The sequence below is a fragment of the Rhamphochromis sp. 'chilingali' genome (genome assembly GCF_963969265.1).
Source record: "Rhamphochromis sp. 'chilingali' genome assembly, chromosome: 2".
Taxonomy (NCBI): domain Eukaryota; kingdom Metazoa; phylum Chordata; class Actinopteri; order Cichliformes; family Cichlidae; genus Rhamphochromis; species Rhamphochromis sp. 'chilingali'.
In genome coordinates this window covers 24,191,103-24,206,641 of record NC_137930.1, presented here as the reverse complement: position 1 = coordinate 24,206,641, position 15,539 = coordinate 24,191,103, and the positions used below count along the sequence as shown (strand labels likewise).

General features: G+C 40.1%; 1 protein-coding gene across 2 annotated transcripts in view; it reads right to left on the bottom strand.

Annotated features, from left to right (window-relative positions):
- The window catches only part of unc5cb (unc-5 netrin receptor Cb), a 134,069-nt gene that overhangs the window by 27,534 nt on the left and 90,996 nt on the right, over nt 1–15,539 (bottom strand). For both annotated transcript variants that reach the window (XM_080874089.1, XM_080874088.1), the window contains exons 5-7: nt 4,185–4,365; nt 1,399–1,566; nt 1,009–1,173 (exon numbers count right to left, since the gene is read on the bottom strand). In XM_080874089.1, the coding sequence (XP_080730215.1) occupies nt 1,009–1,173; nt 1,399–1,566; nt 4,185–4,365 (514 nt within the window). The remainder of the gene's footprint in view (nt 1–1,008; nt 1,174–1,398; nt 1,567–4,184; nt 4,366–15,539) is intronic.

Sequence of the window (15,539 nt, the reverse complement as noted above, 5' to 3'; positions counted from 1 at the left end):
ATCACTACTAGCACTTTTGGTTTAGTTTTGATGTTTTAGGATGTAGGTGTTTCACCCTGTAACAACATAATACTGCGGCACGCATGCAAACACATACACACAAACGTGCATCAAAGCAACTGCGGCTCGATTCTAATCTGTGAATGTGTTATAAGGCAGAGGAAGCAGGATTGTTGGCTTCACTGGAGCGCGTGGCTGTTTTTAACTTCACTGGAACAAAGAGGAGAAGAAAACAATTCTCTGCCTGCAGAAAAATATCTGGCTGCACCACAAACTGGCTTTAGTTTGCTACTTGAAAGACAAAGTAAAAGCAAAGAAAAAAAAAATGCTGGTGCATCTGGATGTCTTTTGTGTTTTTTTTTAAGTTATTGTAATACCAAATGATATGTATTTGTTCACTTTACAGTGAACATAAAGGCCAGCTCGGAAAAGAGGGCGAGTCCAAACACGTGCTACTTTGTGGCCTTGTGTTTCCTATCGTTGGACGCAGGAATCCAGAGTTTTTCAGTAAAGGTAGTAATCAAAGCAGTTTAGTCGTTGTGCCCCCTCCCCTTTGTGTAATTAGTGCATAATGACTTATTATTTTCAAATATACCTCCCAAATTCTTAGCTTATGACAAGGATAATTAGTTAGATTGCTTCCTCTTGCAGCCAAGTACTTTTTTTTTTTAACGTGTACTTATGCTTGCAATAGAACTGACACAGGAAGATGTGTGGTGGTTTTTGATTTTATGTTGCTTTGATCAAAAACGCTTTTGTCTGTTGTGTACATAAAAATAAAGAGAAACAGATCAAGTGCAGAGGACAGAGAGGCGTTTCGGCTTGTCTTATTGTTTATGTATGAGCGAAGTGAAACAGACTGGGTGAGGACAGGGTGAGCGTGTTATGTGAGGATGTGAAACACAGCGCGCAGTGATGAAAGAGCACAGTGAAAGTCCCGGTCAAAGGGTGAAGAGATTTCTTTTGTTGGCAGGTCAGACAGTCGCAGAGGATTAATCGGGTACTCACTCTGCATGCACAGCCCATCGGTGCAGTTCTTAGACTGGAGCACCATGCCCTCACAGTCCTTTCCCCCGTTTTTGGGTGCTGGGTCGCTGCATTCTCTCCTCCTCCAGTGGGTGCACTCTGTCCCACAGGTGGACCACTTACTCCACTCTGTCCACAGGCCATCCACTATCACATAACAGACAGGACAGATGAGGGTCGAGCGAACGAGATGACAAATGAGAAGATGAAGATGAATTTAGCGCGCGAGCAGGTGGAGTGGGTGCGGTGGATGCACGAACTGGGCGGAATTTGTGCAAACGTACAGAGTCGCATCAAATTGAATGCATTTCGTTTATGTGCACCTGAACTCAACACGCCCACGTACACATGGGCGTGTTATCATTTTAATACCTGGGCAGAGAGGATTACACGGTAGCTTCTGGATGCCTTGCCCTTCACAGATGGCACCGCCATTGAGTGGCGCTGGGTTAGTACAGCTCCGTGTGCGTTTCTGGTAACCACGGCCACAGCGGCTGTTACACACTGACCACTCTGTCCATGTCGACCATCCACCATTCACTGGAAACACACGGTGGTAAAACATGTTAAGTATAACTTGATTATGGTCTGTGAAACTGTTAAATTGAATAATAAAATAAAACACAAATGTGTGTGAATTAGAGTGAAAGAACTAAACCCATGAAATTAAAAACTCTGCATGTTTGTTTTCAGTGACCAGCTCATTAATTTGACTGTCTAAGAAAGCCCAGCTCAGAGGTTCAAGTGATTTGCCTACTATATAATGTACCAATATTGTTCATTTTGTTTTGCATTTTGACCTTAAACTATCGGGCAATTACTTTGCACTGCAGACAGACAGTAAATTCTGGTCAGACTGCTGCATTTTCCATTCACTGATTCCCTCTAATGCCTCTCTTCCCTCTCTCATCCATCTCTGTCAGCGACTAAATCCAGCACGGAGTGACATCAGGGCTTGTGGCTGAGAACAAGTCTGTGGCATTTCAGATGGTGGAACCAGGCCCCTTGGAGTCTCAGACCTTCAAATGTGACATGCTTATGAGTGAAGCCCAAAATATTGGACTCTGGGGGAAGACCCACATTTATTTACTGTCTGCTTTGTCTCCTCCATGAATAAAGGCTCTATCTTCTGTCTTTCGCGCCTCTTTTCTTCTTCTCTCCCTGCCATTTTCTTCTTATCAACTTACTGTTTCTAGTATCTTTGTCTGGGATTTTGCTGGAAACCTCTGGGATATAAACATGCTCCCTTTCCTTCTAATTTATATATCACTAGTATTAGGCATAGCCCTTATTCTCTAGGTTTTCTCACACTTCTTTGCAGGGAAATGTGTATACTTTCATGTACAGTAATATTGTACAATAGCACTGTCAACTTATGCTTCCCCTTTCCAAAAGAGACTTATTTCCAAAACAGCTGAACGACTGTGTAAAATGCAAAAGATTTGCAAAACTATTTTTGTTTCACATTGAACCAAATGTTTCCAACAGGTCTGAACCAAAGGCAGGCCAGTTTAGCACCTGGACTACAGACTTACTACAGACCCATATCCAAAACATGTACATACTGTTTAGCATCAACAATGCAGGTCACATATACCATGTGCACTAATGTTTCCCCCATACCATTTCTGATACTGATACTCTTAAGCTGTGCACCGGCCACAAGACCACCATCCTTCTCACCTTCAGCTCATCGCCCACAGGATGAGGCAGAGAGAAATCTGCAGCGTTTCTGGATCTTATTTTTATACCATTTGTTTTTATTTGCAGAGGTTTTCAGAAGTGTTTCTGAACTCAAGCTGTGTTTTCCACTTTTCCACTACAGAATCATATCTGGTGCCACATGAGCAGCCAAAGGACACAGCCATTCGATAACAATTTGCAGACTTTACCCTGGTGTGCTGAGATTTATCCAAATTCTCTGAATCCTTTAATGATATTACAGTATATACAACAAATGATACAATCCCCAAACTGAAACACTGCAGATTAACTGAACAGATTGTAAGAGGTTACTCCAGGGGGTCCTGATTCTCTTTTTAGCAGCATTAAACAACTGTTTTTTGTTGGCCTATCCAATATTTTGACATGTTCAGCTTTTTCTTTTAGATGAATATAGTGTTTAACTGATTTATAGGTCAGTGCAATCTCTTTCACACTTAAGACAGAGTCCCAGCCTTTTTAGGAAATCAGGGTATACACGAATGCTTGTGTAGTCCTCTTTGGAAAGGAAAAGGACAGGCTGACATCAAAGTGCTTTTTTGACACTTGGCTCTAATATACTCTGCTAGTAACATGAAATTCTTGAGGAGACACTTGTCTCACTGCCTTCCTATTATAATACTAACCATGCAGTAAGTCCAGGGAAGAGATAAGGGAACAGGATGAGAAAATTCTGGCTTTGAAGCTAAACTCTGATCTCATATGCACATCTGTATTTATACGCCACCTTCATTTAGAAATATGCATTACACTGTTCGTGCAAAGTGAATAAAATCTGTAAGCACTTCTGCACCTGAAAGAGGGCAGTTGTTTTATTATTCCCTTTTAGAGTTAAATTGGCAAAGCCATGAAAAGTTCTATCAAGCACAGGATGAACTCTGCTGGCCTCAGTTAAATGAGCTATCAAGCCAGTAGTCATTTCTACAGAAAAAAAGAACAATGTCTGAGGTTCAAAGGAACATTTGCTTCACGTGTCATTTGTTCTGTCTTAAGTAGCCTCCAGCAGCTGTTGAAGAACCGTGCTGTGCAATAACAGTCATGTTAGCTGATGTTAGAGAGACAGTGCGCGAGGCTGCGTGAAACCACAGCAGGGGTCTCTTTAAGTACAGCTCAGCCACATCAGCACCTCTGCAGATCAAAAAAGAGAAAAAAAAACAAATCTTCCATTCCTTGCACACCTTCTGGCAGGAACAAAATGAGTGAATGTTACACGCTGCAGGAGAGAGAGAGGGGGAGATTTAAAGTATGCAGAGTGACTTTGAAATTTGTTTTTACTTTGAGCCGAGCTGAACTTCATAAAGGAAGTTTCCTCAACACCAGTGTCTCACTTTACTAATCAGCCGTGTGGTTGGTAAGAACAATGAGCTGGTCAGACACATGTAAACTACTTTGAATCGAATTGTATTAACGTGTAGAAAGGTAAGACTGTAGGTTACCATAGACAATAACTGTGGCAGTTGTGCTGCGTCTTTTCGCCACAATGTTCTTTGCCACACAGGTGTAGTTGGCCGTGTCAGAGAGGCGAGCCTGTTTAATAATGAGGTTGTGGTCGATGGTGATGTAGAAGTTTCTGTCGTCTGCAGGGTCGATAACCTCCTCGTTCTTAAGCCACTCCACCTACAAAAAAAACCAAACAAAGGAAATCAGGAATGTGAAAGTGAGAAAGAAAACTGCGAGCTTGGAGGCAACAGAAATGCATTTTTTTTTTAAAAAAAAAAGGAGGATGTGAAAGGAGATATAAGACAGTTTGACCTCATTAAATTGTACCAAAAATCAAAGTGAAGTGTTTAAACAGTGATGGTTTTTGTGTAGTTTCTGTCTAACCTCTCAAATAACTGTGAGTGCCAGGATTACTATGTTTACTCTGAGGTCCTGCTACAAAAAGTCAATAGCTATCATACTCTTTTTATTCTCCCCCTAGAACAAAGCGCCGCAGTAACAGCGGCGCTGTCAGACAACAGAGACAAGAAAACTCTCCAGAATTCCTCAGGCTGAGAAGCTCTCTGACCTTTTCTTTTGAGTTTCATTTTTCCAAATGAAACTGATATTGCACTCCAGGCACTATCGCGGAACAGAAGATCATTTGGAGGCTTTATTTGCTGTAATTCACCGAGATCCCTTTTCTCTCTTCAAGAAGAGAGAAAAGAAAAACATGTGCCGCCTCACAGTCCGCAGCCAGTTTGATTCAAAATATTTCCTGGTTCTCTGGTTTTCTTCAAAGAAACTGTCCAGTGATGAAGAGGCCTGGCAAACAGCTAACTTCCTGTGCATTGTGATAGCCCATGAGTAACAGGGCCTGATAAGAGATAAGACACCAAGGAGGACTACAGAGAAAGATAAGCAGGATGTTTATAAAGGGGCTTTCTCATGAGAGATAGAATATCGCAAAAAGTAGGGCAATAACCTGATATGAGACTGGCCAAGACAAAACAGTCACTGTTGTTTTTGAATTTCTTAGGCAACAACACAGAAACAGCATTTTGTGCTGTGAAAACGTAGAATACACTGGCCATTGTTGTAAGACCGGCATTGTTAGGAGTTTCTCAAAAGAGAATACAGACCCACTATGACATGCACTGGGATATCAGCATCACCGGCATCGCACCTCAGCAAGACTACCTGCTCTTTCTTTTTCTAGTTTTTGCTATGTAAAGTTTATCTTATCTTAAAATACAGACTTTAAATACTTCCTTTCACAGTTAATTCTCAGTAAACAAGTCCCAAATTGTTGCATACAACACATCAACAGGCACTTATCCCCATCACACACTTACATCGGAAAAAAGACGGGGTTTAAAACACAATATCAACTGAGCATTTCAGTGAACCACTGTAAGCTTAATGTATATTCACTGTTCATTTGGTGCTTATGAATTTCTTCCTCTATAAACACGTATCAGTCGAATCAATCTCACAGAGCCACGAGGGACGCAGTTCCATCACTTGCCGTCTATTAAATATAACTAAACATTTCTCTCCCTTGAGAACAAAGTGCAGCATGACAGACTGTATATTGCAATATATAGGAGATAGATCATTCACAGATACATCATTATTTAAAAAATAATAATTTCTGCAAGGAACTCATGCAAAAAGAAATGTTTTATGTTAACCTAGTTCATTAGACTTCTGTCTAGATCATTAATAAAAACAGAGTTTACATATACATATACACACGCACACACTTATCCAGCAGGGTAACACATCATGTCATTCAGATCCATTCATGTGTTCACTCTATTCAAATGTCCTTTACAATCACCAGATCTCAATCCAATAGATCACCTTTGCAATGTGGTAGAACAGCAGATTTACATCATGGATGTACAGCTGCTGAATCTGCAGGAACTGTGCAAGAATTAGGACAGATTGAGGGTAAAAAGGGGTCCAATCTGGTACTAGCAAGGTGTACCTAATCAAGTGGCTGGTGAGTGTTTATAGTTAGTTGTTTCCTGCTATTGAGCTGTCTTCTTTAAATTATTTTGACAGCAGCTCAGGTGTCAGTCAGACATCTTCTACAAAGTTTCTCTTATTTTATACCGACACAACTAAGTCACATATGCTGTGTACATTACCACGATTTCACTACAAAGAAGGCAATAACAAACTGTAACTGTAAAAATATAACAAGAAGGTTTATATTCTATACATATGTATAGAATTCTACGTATATTTATATATGTAGAACTGACTAATTTAAGTGCAGGCATCAGGAGAGTTACTGAGTACGGGTCCCATACATTTTCTGTACATGTGTGTGTCACCCTCAGTCTTTAATAATGAATAAAACATTTCGAGCACTACCAGAAAGAAGGACCCCTATGTTCAGAGAACAAAGATTTGACAGTGATCTGATTGCCACTTTTTGTCTTTTGTTCCCACACACAAGCAATACCAAAAGCAAACAATCTAATGATGCAAACAGGAGAAACAATGGCTGTTTTTTTTTTCGTTGTTGTTGTTGTTTTTGACATAAATATTTTCTCTTTTGGTGCCTGCATCAGTGTGTGTTGGGCACAGGGAATTAAAAAGTGAAAGGTCTCTTCTTAGAATAGAGATTGACAGTTGATACAAAGAGGTGGTTATCCAATTTTGCACCAATCACAGAGGCTGCCTCTTCAAATTTGCTGTGTTCAGATGTCAAGAGCACTTTTATATGAGAAGGTAATTAAAAATTGAACAAAAGCGCTTTTCAGTGCAGATGGAGGGGTGGGAGGGAGACAGAGTGACAAGAAATATAAAGTGGTAGAAACTCATGTCAAAAGGGGGAAACGTGTGAGAGAGCTAAACTGAGCAATGGTTCACCGATTATTTTGTACTGACTATATTTAGGACTCATTTATAAAAGGTTGTTTGGCTACAGGGCTGTGACTGATGGTTTCTTTGTCAGGCAACTGATAATGCTCCGGACATTCGAAAAGATCACAAAAGTTTTAGACTTGGCTGAAAATGCATGTTTAATGTTGTTGGTTTTTTGGTTTTTTTTTAATTGAGGTTTGCTGCTGACAGGTAGCTTAAGCAGGTTTTATTATCAAACTTCTTAAAAGTAAAAACAGCAAATTTGCACATTTAAAGGATGAAACCATTATTTTTTGGCATGTTCCTTCATGTGATAGGGTTTCTTTGTACAATATCACATATGCTCCGTTAATTTGAAACGTACTTTGAACAGGTAAAGCTACATGTTGCAGAAGAAGATTAGGGCCACTGAAATTCATACACACACACAGTCACACACACACACACATAAATTTTGTAAAATTCAAAGTGCAACATGCAAGCATCAAAAACTGTAATATTGTGTATGTATATGTATAGTGTGTATTGTGTAATATTGTGTGTAAGTTGTATATGTCGTGAAAGAATACTTTTAGCATGACCTGTGCTTTTTCAGGTGGAAGTGTTTTTACAGACTCTTCTTTGCAGACTGTCTGTTTATGCATATGTGGTGTAATAAGTGTGGCGTATCAGGTGACCCTGAATCCTTCCTCAGTTATGTTACAATAGGCGTAGGCTGCTGGGGGCTTCTCATCATGCACTGGGTGTTTCTCCTTCACTCACCTTTTTTCACTTACTATGTGTTTGTTTATATGTATATCATTAGTTATTATTAATCTCTGGCTCAGCTCAACAGTGCATCTTTTGTCCTGTGTCCCTCTTTTCCTTCCCACTGGTGACAAGTTCTTGCTCATAGGGTGTCATCTGATTGTTGGAGATTTCTCTGTATCATTATAGGTTCTTTACCTTACAATAATACAGTGCCTTGAGGCAACTACTGTTGTGAATTGGCGTTATATAGATAAACCTGAACTGAACAGAATCCCAATCACAGCACGGCATACTTCTGTATGATCTAATCTAGTACCAGTCTTTAAAGGAACTAAGCTACACAGTCTGTATACTAATTGCATATGTGCAGAAAACTTCATGTCACATTGAACTTGTTCAGGTTTCTTTCATGCCAACAGATTCAAAAGACATAAACACAGATACACAAAGTTATACACACACATCCAAATGCTCACGCTCACAGCTCGTTAGCGTCTGATTGGCAGTAAAACATCCGGAGAGGTAATTGGCACATTTCTTGTCATTAACGAAAGGAAATTGCCACATGTCAGCTGCCATAAAGAAAAAGCCTGTCTGGCTGAAGACAGCCAAGTGACACACAGTGAGAGAGTGAGCGAGAGAGGGAAAGTGAGTGTAGGGTGGGGGGGGCACGTAGAACTAGGAATGGAGGGGGACAGGTAAATGAGAGATGGTAAGACAAAGAGGAGAAAGACAGATGAGTGAGAAGGAGAGCAGGTGCACATCCAGGAGGGCAGTCACTAGTGTTCCAAAATATATCTAATACATCATCACCGAGAGGCAAGGACGGACAAGAAAGAAGAAAGATGGACGATTGGGGGGAAAATGTTACAAACAAGTGACTTTGGCTTGAAGAAAGGAAGATTTAAGATGAACGAGAAGGGACAAAGTCTAAAGCATGAGGTTAACAAAGAAAAATCACATCGATATTCACAGATCAACATACTGAATTGTATTTACACAAATAATACGGATCGATTAAGAAAATTAAAGACATTGAAGCCAATAAAAGTCCATTGACTTCTTGTGCACGGACTAGACTAAATTATTTCAGAGGTGGGATCATCTGAAGTTTGCAAATCTCGTGCAAATATAAAATGCTGGGTTATTCCACTGGAAAGACAAATTTGTTCAAGAAATGTAGCTTGTAGAAATTTGCATGGAACAAATGAAATGGTGAATTGGTCAGTTTTTGATTAATTTAATGTATTTTTTAGCCTTTACTTAAGACAGATAGAGGAGAGAAGACGGTAAAGCAGGCCAAAGGCATGCAGTAAATGGCCTTGGAGCAGATTTGAACCAAGGCCTCAGCAACTGCTTTAAAGTACATGGGTTACCTGTTCAATCAGATGAATTATACCAGAACCCTTTATTTCATTTTTAAATGAAAATCGCAGAAAACGTATTTATAAACCACACCGTGATAATGTCACATGAAGATGCAAACACAAAAAGCTAGGTTTGTATACTAACGTTTGTTCCCATTATTACTGAAAAATAAAGAGTTCATGGAAGGTTTTTTACGCAATAAGTTGTTTGGGGCAGAGTATTAGACATTGAGAACCAAAAGTTTGTTGCACTGGTAAACACTGGAGGATGAGCTCATGCTGAGCTGCTCTTGGTATCAAAGCATGCAAATGTTTGAGAAGTTTCGTGAACCACAGTGCCACCTTATGGCATTAAGAAAGTGCAGTCAGTGGTAGTGGGGCATGGCAGAGCACATGGTGTGACTAGCTTGTTCTGCTATGGATGATGGGTTTATGTTGTTGCCTTGGAAACTGTCCGTGAGTATTCTCAGTTATTGTGTTTTAAATGTTGGTACAATGACATTTTAAGTTTGGTCAAATTTAACTGAAGCCAAATAACTGATTTTGGTATGGAGTGACTCTATATCCTTTTGCATTCCTGTCAGTGTTAGGGCTTTACACAAAGTGGAGTCACAGTAATGTTAGTATGGGTTTATGCTTTTCTGCAGTTTTACTCATGAAAAGCTTTAATAAAGTCAAGAAAAGTTACACCTTGTTTTATATTGGAAAGGTTCATGAGCTTTGAAGATGGAGTCTCATCACAAGGAGGGACTGAAGGGTGTACTCCCCTCAGATAGGCTACAGCCCCTAATTTTGATAGAGTAAGATAAGCAGCTAAAGAATAATGAGTGGAATTTGATGTGATAAAACAGACAGCAGTATTCTTCACAGAATCGGTGAGAATCTACTCAACACGTGAAGTCTCCACTAAAGATGCAGTTCTCCAGGAAGGAACATACCTGATGTTTAATTTCTGCTTTTGTACATCCATCCATCCATCCAACCACCCACTCATCCATCCATCATTGAAACATCTATCCATCCATCCACTCATCCATGCATCCAACATAATTTGTTTTTTTAGCACGACCACTTGGGGTCAGCAGACATGAGCGCTAAACAAGACTGACATATTGAGATCTCATGGAGTTCATAAGGTAAACCTTTACAGTGTTTTATAGCTGCTAAATGCATTGATATGTTGCGTTATTTTATTTTACATGTAACTCCACGACCTTAGCCTGAATGTCTAAAATCAAAACTTAATAAATGGAGCTGTAGCCCCTCGGTGCACCATTAGTTTTGCTCTCAGTGAGGCATAGCTCTATTTTGAATGACTACCCAGGTGGCCTACGTCCTTTAAACCACCCAGCTTTCAAATAAGAGTGCAGCTTCGGTGCGCCTCCACTGTCACTTCTTCTCCCACTAGCAAACATTACTGGCTGAAGACCTGGTTAGAGCAGCAATGTAGGAGTAGCCACTGAGTGTGATGTTTCTGCCTGGGTGTGCCAGCAAAACACTAATTAGCCCAATAGACAGAACACACTGTATACAATCCTCTCACTTGTTAAGAACCACTGCAAAGCAAAACCATTCATTACTCATCGCTGTTGTGTCAGAAATAGAGTGTACAGAAGAGTGTGGGGGTGGAAAGGGGTGTGAAAATAAAGAACGGGGAGAGAAAAAAAATATTCCACAGCAAAGTGCAAGACTTCTACGGAGAAGTCATTATGAGCTCTTCTGCTTTTCCACATGCACTATAACTATCTATCAGATGTAATTTATTCATTTCCCTTTTTTCACAGTATATATCCGCTCCAGGCTTGAATGACACACCTGGAGAATGAGCCACTAAAGGTTATAAACTGATTATTCAATCATTCACTTACAGACAACAAGCCATATGCTCTGCATCTGCCTGCATGACAAGTATGGAAATGTGAGCTGTATAAATATTAACAAGCCCAAATGCTCAAACGTGTGATATCTTGAGATGTGATGGGAAAAATGTTAGTGTGAGCGTTAATGCCGGTATTGCTTGTTGTAGCCGAACCAGTATATTTGTCTGTGAGGGTGTTTGTGGAGGAGCTGGAATGGGACAGGTTAGGGAGGAGGAGGAGAGAGGGCAAATTTAGATAACAGTAGTGGAGTTGGAGCGGTTACTACTGTAGGTGTCCATAGAGGAGATGGATCGCTAAGACTCGAGCCAGGAATAATGACCTCTCCCAGTTCATTTCCACCTTTAGTTCTCCTCTACAGTCTGCTGAGGGAACACAGGCATTTCTTAAACTGGCTCCAAGGATAGCGAGGCACTGCTTACTCTGTTTTCCCCTTTCCCAGTACATTTACCTCATACGTGTGGCAAAACGATACTCTTTTACCAATGTGTGTTTGTTGGGAAACTACCTTAAGAATCCATAGTTTAAAAATGTCTCTATAAATCCTCCTTCTGTCACTAAATGGATGATTAAATTCTGACAGTGATGATGTGATTATGGGATTTCTGCCAATACTTTTTTTTTTTTTTAATAAATTCACCACATGTGGGTGGATAAGTGCAAGTTGGCTATTGAGAGGCATGGCACACATGTTATTTCATTAGAATTTTTAAATAACAATCTAACACAAACCATTACTGAGGCTCTGGCTTTCCCAGTCAGAGAACTGTTTAATACACTCTCTGCATTCAGTGCTTGGTTTCCCTGAGACTGCCCTGACTTTTAACAAAGCTTAGATGATAACTCCATCAAGGGAGAGGGTTTCTTTGCTGCTCAAGAGGTCAGATCTCACTTGGTATACAGAATGCAACCTTCAGGAATATGAATAAACTGAAACAGCACAAGCCCAGTGCAAACAGCTTAAAAGCGGTAAGGAGGTTTTTGGTTTTTTTTAGGTGATACAGAAATAATTTTCCCATCAAATAAAAACAGTCGCACTATGTTGTATTCTTTGCTTGGGAAAATGTGTGGTTTTAGTTATTCTTTTACTATATGATCTGTAACAAACGTTATTTGTTTGCTAAAAAAGGGCTTGTGAAAAATATGCTTCCAGATGGCCAAAGTTTCAAAATCTTACAAATGGCGAGTGGGACTTTAATACATAATGTTGGTTTGGTTTTGTCTTCCAGAATCAGTTTCTTGCATGCAGATTAAAGTAAACAATGTCTTAAGGGGCGTTCACACAGGAAGCGATTTGATTCGCTCGTCATGTTTTGCTTTTTTGTTTGGTTGTTTGTTTATGGTCAGTTGCTCGTGGACATGGCCATAGCAATTCTCTGATTCATTTGCCATCCAGTCATACCACTTGTAGCCTTTATTCTTACCAGCAGCTGCTTCAGTTGCTCGCAAGTCGAGAAGAGTTTAACTCGGGACTCACCCACTTCATGTTGGCAGTGGTTATTTCACCTGTCATCATAATGTTGCTAAATGTCACTTTCTATGATCTCTGGTAAGAACGTTGCTGCAAATTGCTTCCGGTGGACGAGATGCTGGACTGCTAGGATATCAGCTGACACAAGCACGGTTGGTTACCGAAGAGCACTTATAGACTTTAAAAGTGCATCAGAGAGACACATGGGCACCTGCTAATTATTTCAAGAAAGTAATATCCAAATAGAGTTCCCCCACAAAAACTGGAGCACAGTCCCTTTGGATGAGCTGTTAATACAATTAAGCAATCCACTTAGTGATTCAAATGAGCAACTACTGGCTACAGCTGCTGTGTCAGCATCCACCTGTCACTAAAAGCAGCCACAACTATAATAATGTATAACTAATCTTTAATATAAGTGGGTGAGTTGTAGAATACATTCATGGATGGATGCTGTTCATTTAATTATGGAAGTCTATGGGGTCAGTGATTCTACAAGTTCTTCTGTCTTTACTATACAGATAGATTCCACATGCTGTTGCTTGTTATGAAACTGTACTTTATGATCCACATCATTTTTAGAATTAACTTACTCGGTGACCTCTTATACCGCAAAAAGAGACACAGAAATATTTTCTGATAGAATAAAGTCACTCACAACACCTTTATATTGATCAGAGACCCAAAATACTTCCCTCACTGTAACACAACCACCACACACTGTTACTATAGGGAGCAGGGATTCAATTTTTTTTTCTACAACAGTTTCTTTCCCTTCTCAGCAGAAGTCTGACTTAATATATGCAGGGAAAATCATCTTCAGAATGAAATACATTTGACAAATAAACCTTACCCACCCAACAGTAGAAAGGGCTGTGCGGGCAGCAGACCTCACAAATGCGGGGCTACTAGGATTAATCGCAGTCTTTTCACGGGAAACCTGCAATGATTGACAGGTGAGTGCCTGAAGGGCAATCTTTAGTTGGTTGTCACAGGGATTTAGACTGGCCTTGTGACTCTTTCTTCCCATGGGTTACCTTAATGAAAATGCCCTCCCTGTTCCACTGGGCACTAAAGTGTTTTTCTCTTGACATTCTTGGCACTCTCATAACGCAACTATGCAGCATTTTTACAGCAGTAAAAGCACTCAGCTATTTTCTGACAAGGTGAACATATGGGCAACCGGTCGCAGCATGCCTTCATATCACTAATTAAGTAAAAGTGGGCTAAAAAAAACACTAATCGCTTACATGCTCTATGTGTAAAATGGGGTTGATGATGAAGCTTGATAAGTGCCAGATATAAGAACTATACTGGATTTTATATAATAATGAAGCATTTTGAACATATTTTTAAATTAGCAATGACATCTGTCATGAACTGAAACGGATTGAATTTTGTGTCTCAGCTGTTTTAATTCATCTGCATTAGTTTTCTCCCCTCTCTGGATGAGAAAGTGTGAAGTAAAGATCTTTGTGTTTCCCATCTTTCTTCTTACTAAGCCAATGGACTTAATCATGGCAGCAGGGCCCATACCCTGCAGAGCATCAATGACTCGTTACCCGTGATAACACGGCAGGACCCCGACCGACTGAGGAGATGCCTGAATTAAAATCCTGCTTCCATGGAAATAGGCACAGTGCCTCCCGGTCCTGCGTAACCTCTGAACTCTTGTCTTTGTCTCAGGACTGTGACAAGCGCTCCGAAATGGAGACGGAGGGAATGGGCGAAGAAAAGAAACAATTCTTTTTGCTGTCGAGTTTATAAGGCTGCCACATATTAAGTATAAAAAGAGGCCGCTGCTGCTTGTCGAGAGGTCCTTTAGATGTGGATGAAAGAGCCTCCTGAGGGTTTTCAAAGGGAAGGATCTGCATTGAGCTGGTGAGAAGCTCTCAGTTCCCATCTTTACCTTTATTACTATAACTACGGATAGCACTCAGCCACTAAGCTGATATAACAGTGAAACAGTGCACAGAGCCTTTGTGCCAAATCACTCCGATTCTACTGTTCCTAGAATAGCCTCAACAGTTAGATTTTCCTTCTGCTCTTCATTAAGTACATATCAAATATTCATGGCTATGGAAAGGTGTAACAATGACTTCAAGGGAGCCTGTTGAGTGTCTAATTTATTCAGACCATACAAGACATTCAGATGACTTAATCCCTGTGCTATTCCAGAAACCCAACTCGCTGTATTTCAGCTCTCAAAGGCCAAAGTTCCATTGGTAATGGTCACAGGGAGAGCCAAGATAAATGCCTGCTGCTTGTTTTCTTTGTGTGTGCAAAACTGCGTGTGTGTGTGTGTGTGTGTGTGTGTGTGTGTGTGTGTGTGTGTGTGTGTGTGTGTGTGTGTGTGTGTGTGTGTGTGTGTGTGTGTGTGTATTCCACAACTAATTGTGCTTCAGTAAAAATAAGTTAAGTAAACATGAAAATGGCTTAGATTGAACTTCAAGTACCAAAACCTCTGAGATGTTTCATGTGTTTTTTATGAAAACTTGCTGCATCATCACAGAAGCAATCCAAGCTATTCAGCATAATGTTTAGTTTTCAGGGCAACAGCCCACGCAGAAAGCCAAGAAAAACTCAAAACCACTTAAAAAGAATCACAGGATGTCATTACTATGGTAAACCATCATGACAGCTTATAATGTAAATCATCTGAAAAAGTGGGAAGACAAAGACGAACCAGGAGATAGATAATAGCTCGCGTCAAACAGTGCAGTTCTTTGTAATCTGAGATCAAAACTAATTAGGATTGACTTACTTTGATTCTGCAAAATGTGGGCTTCTTTCTTCTTTGAATGTGCAAGTATGTATTTGGTTGGGAGGACGCTGAACTACTTTGGTAACTAACCGTTTCAAACAGCTGAAACACTTTTGGCATTATAGCTGATCTCGACAGAACGCCTTTTTGAAAGCTTAACTAAAACTATTCACCTTGAAGTAACACAAACTATCAGTGCTTTCAGTTCTAATGACAGCTCAGAATCTTTTCTAAAGCGAAACAACAGAGCAATATGTTACTAC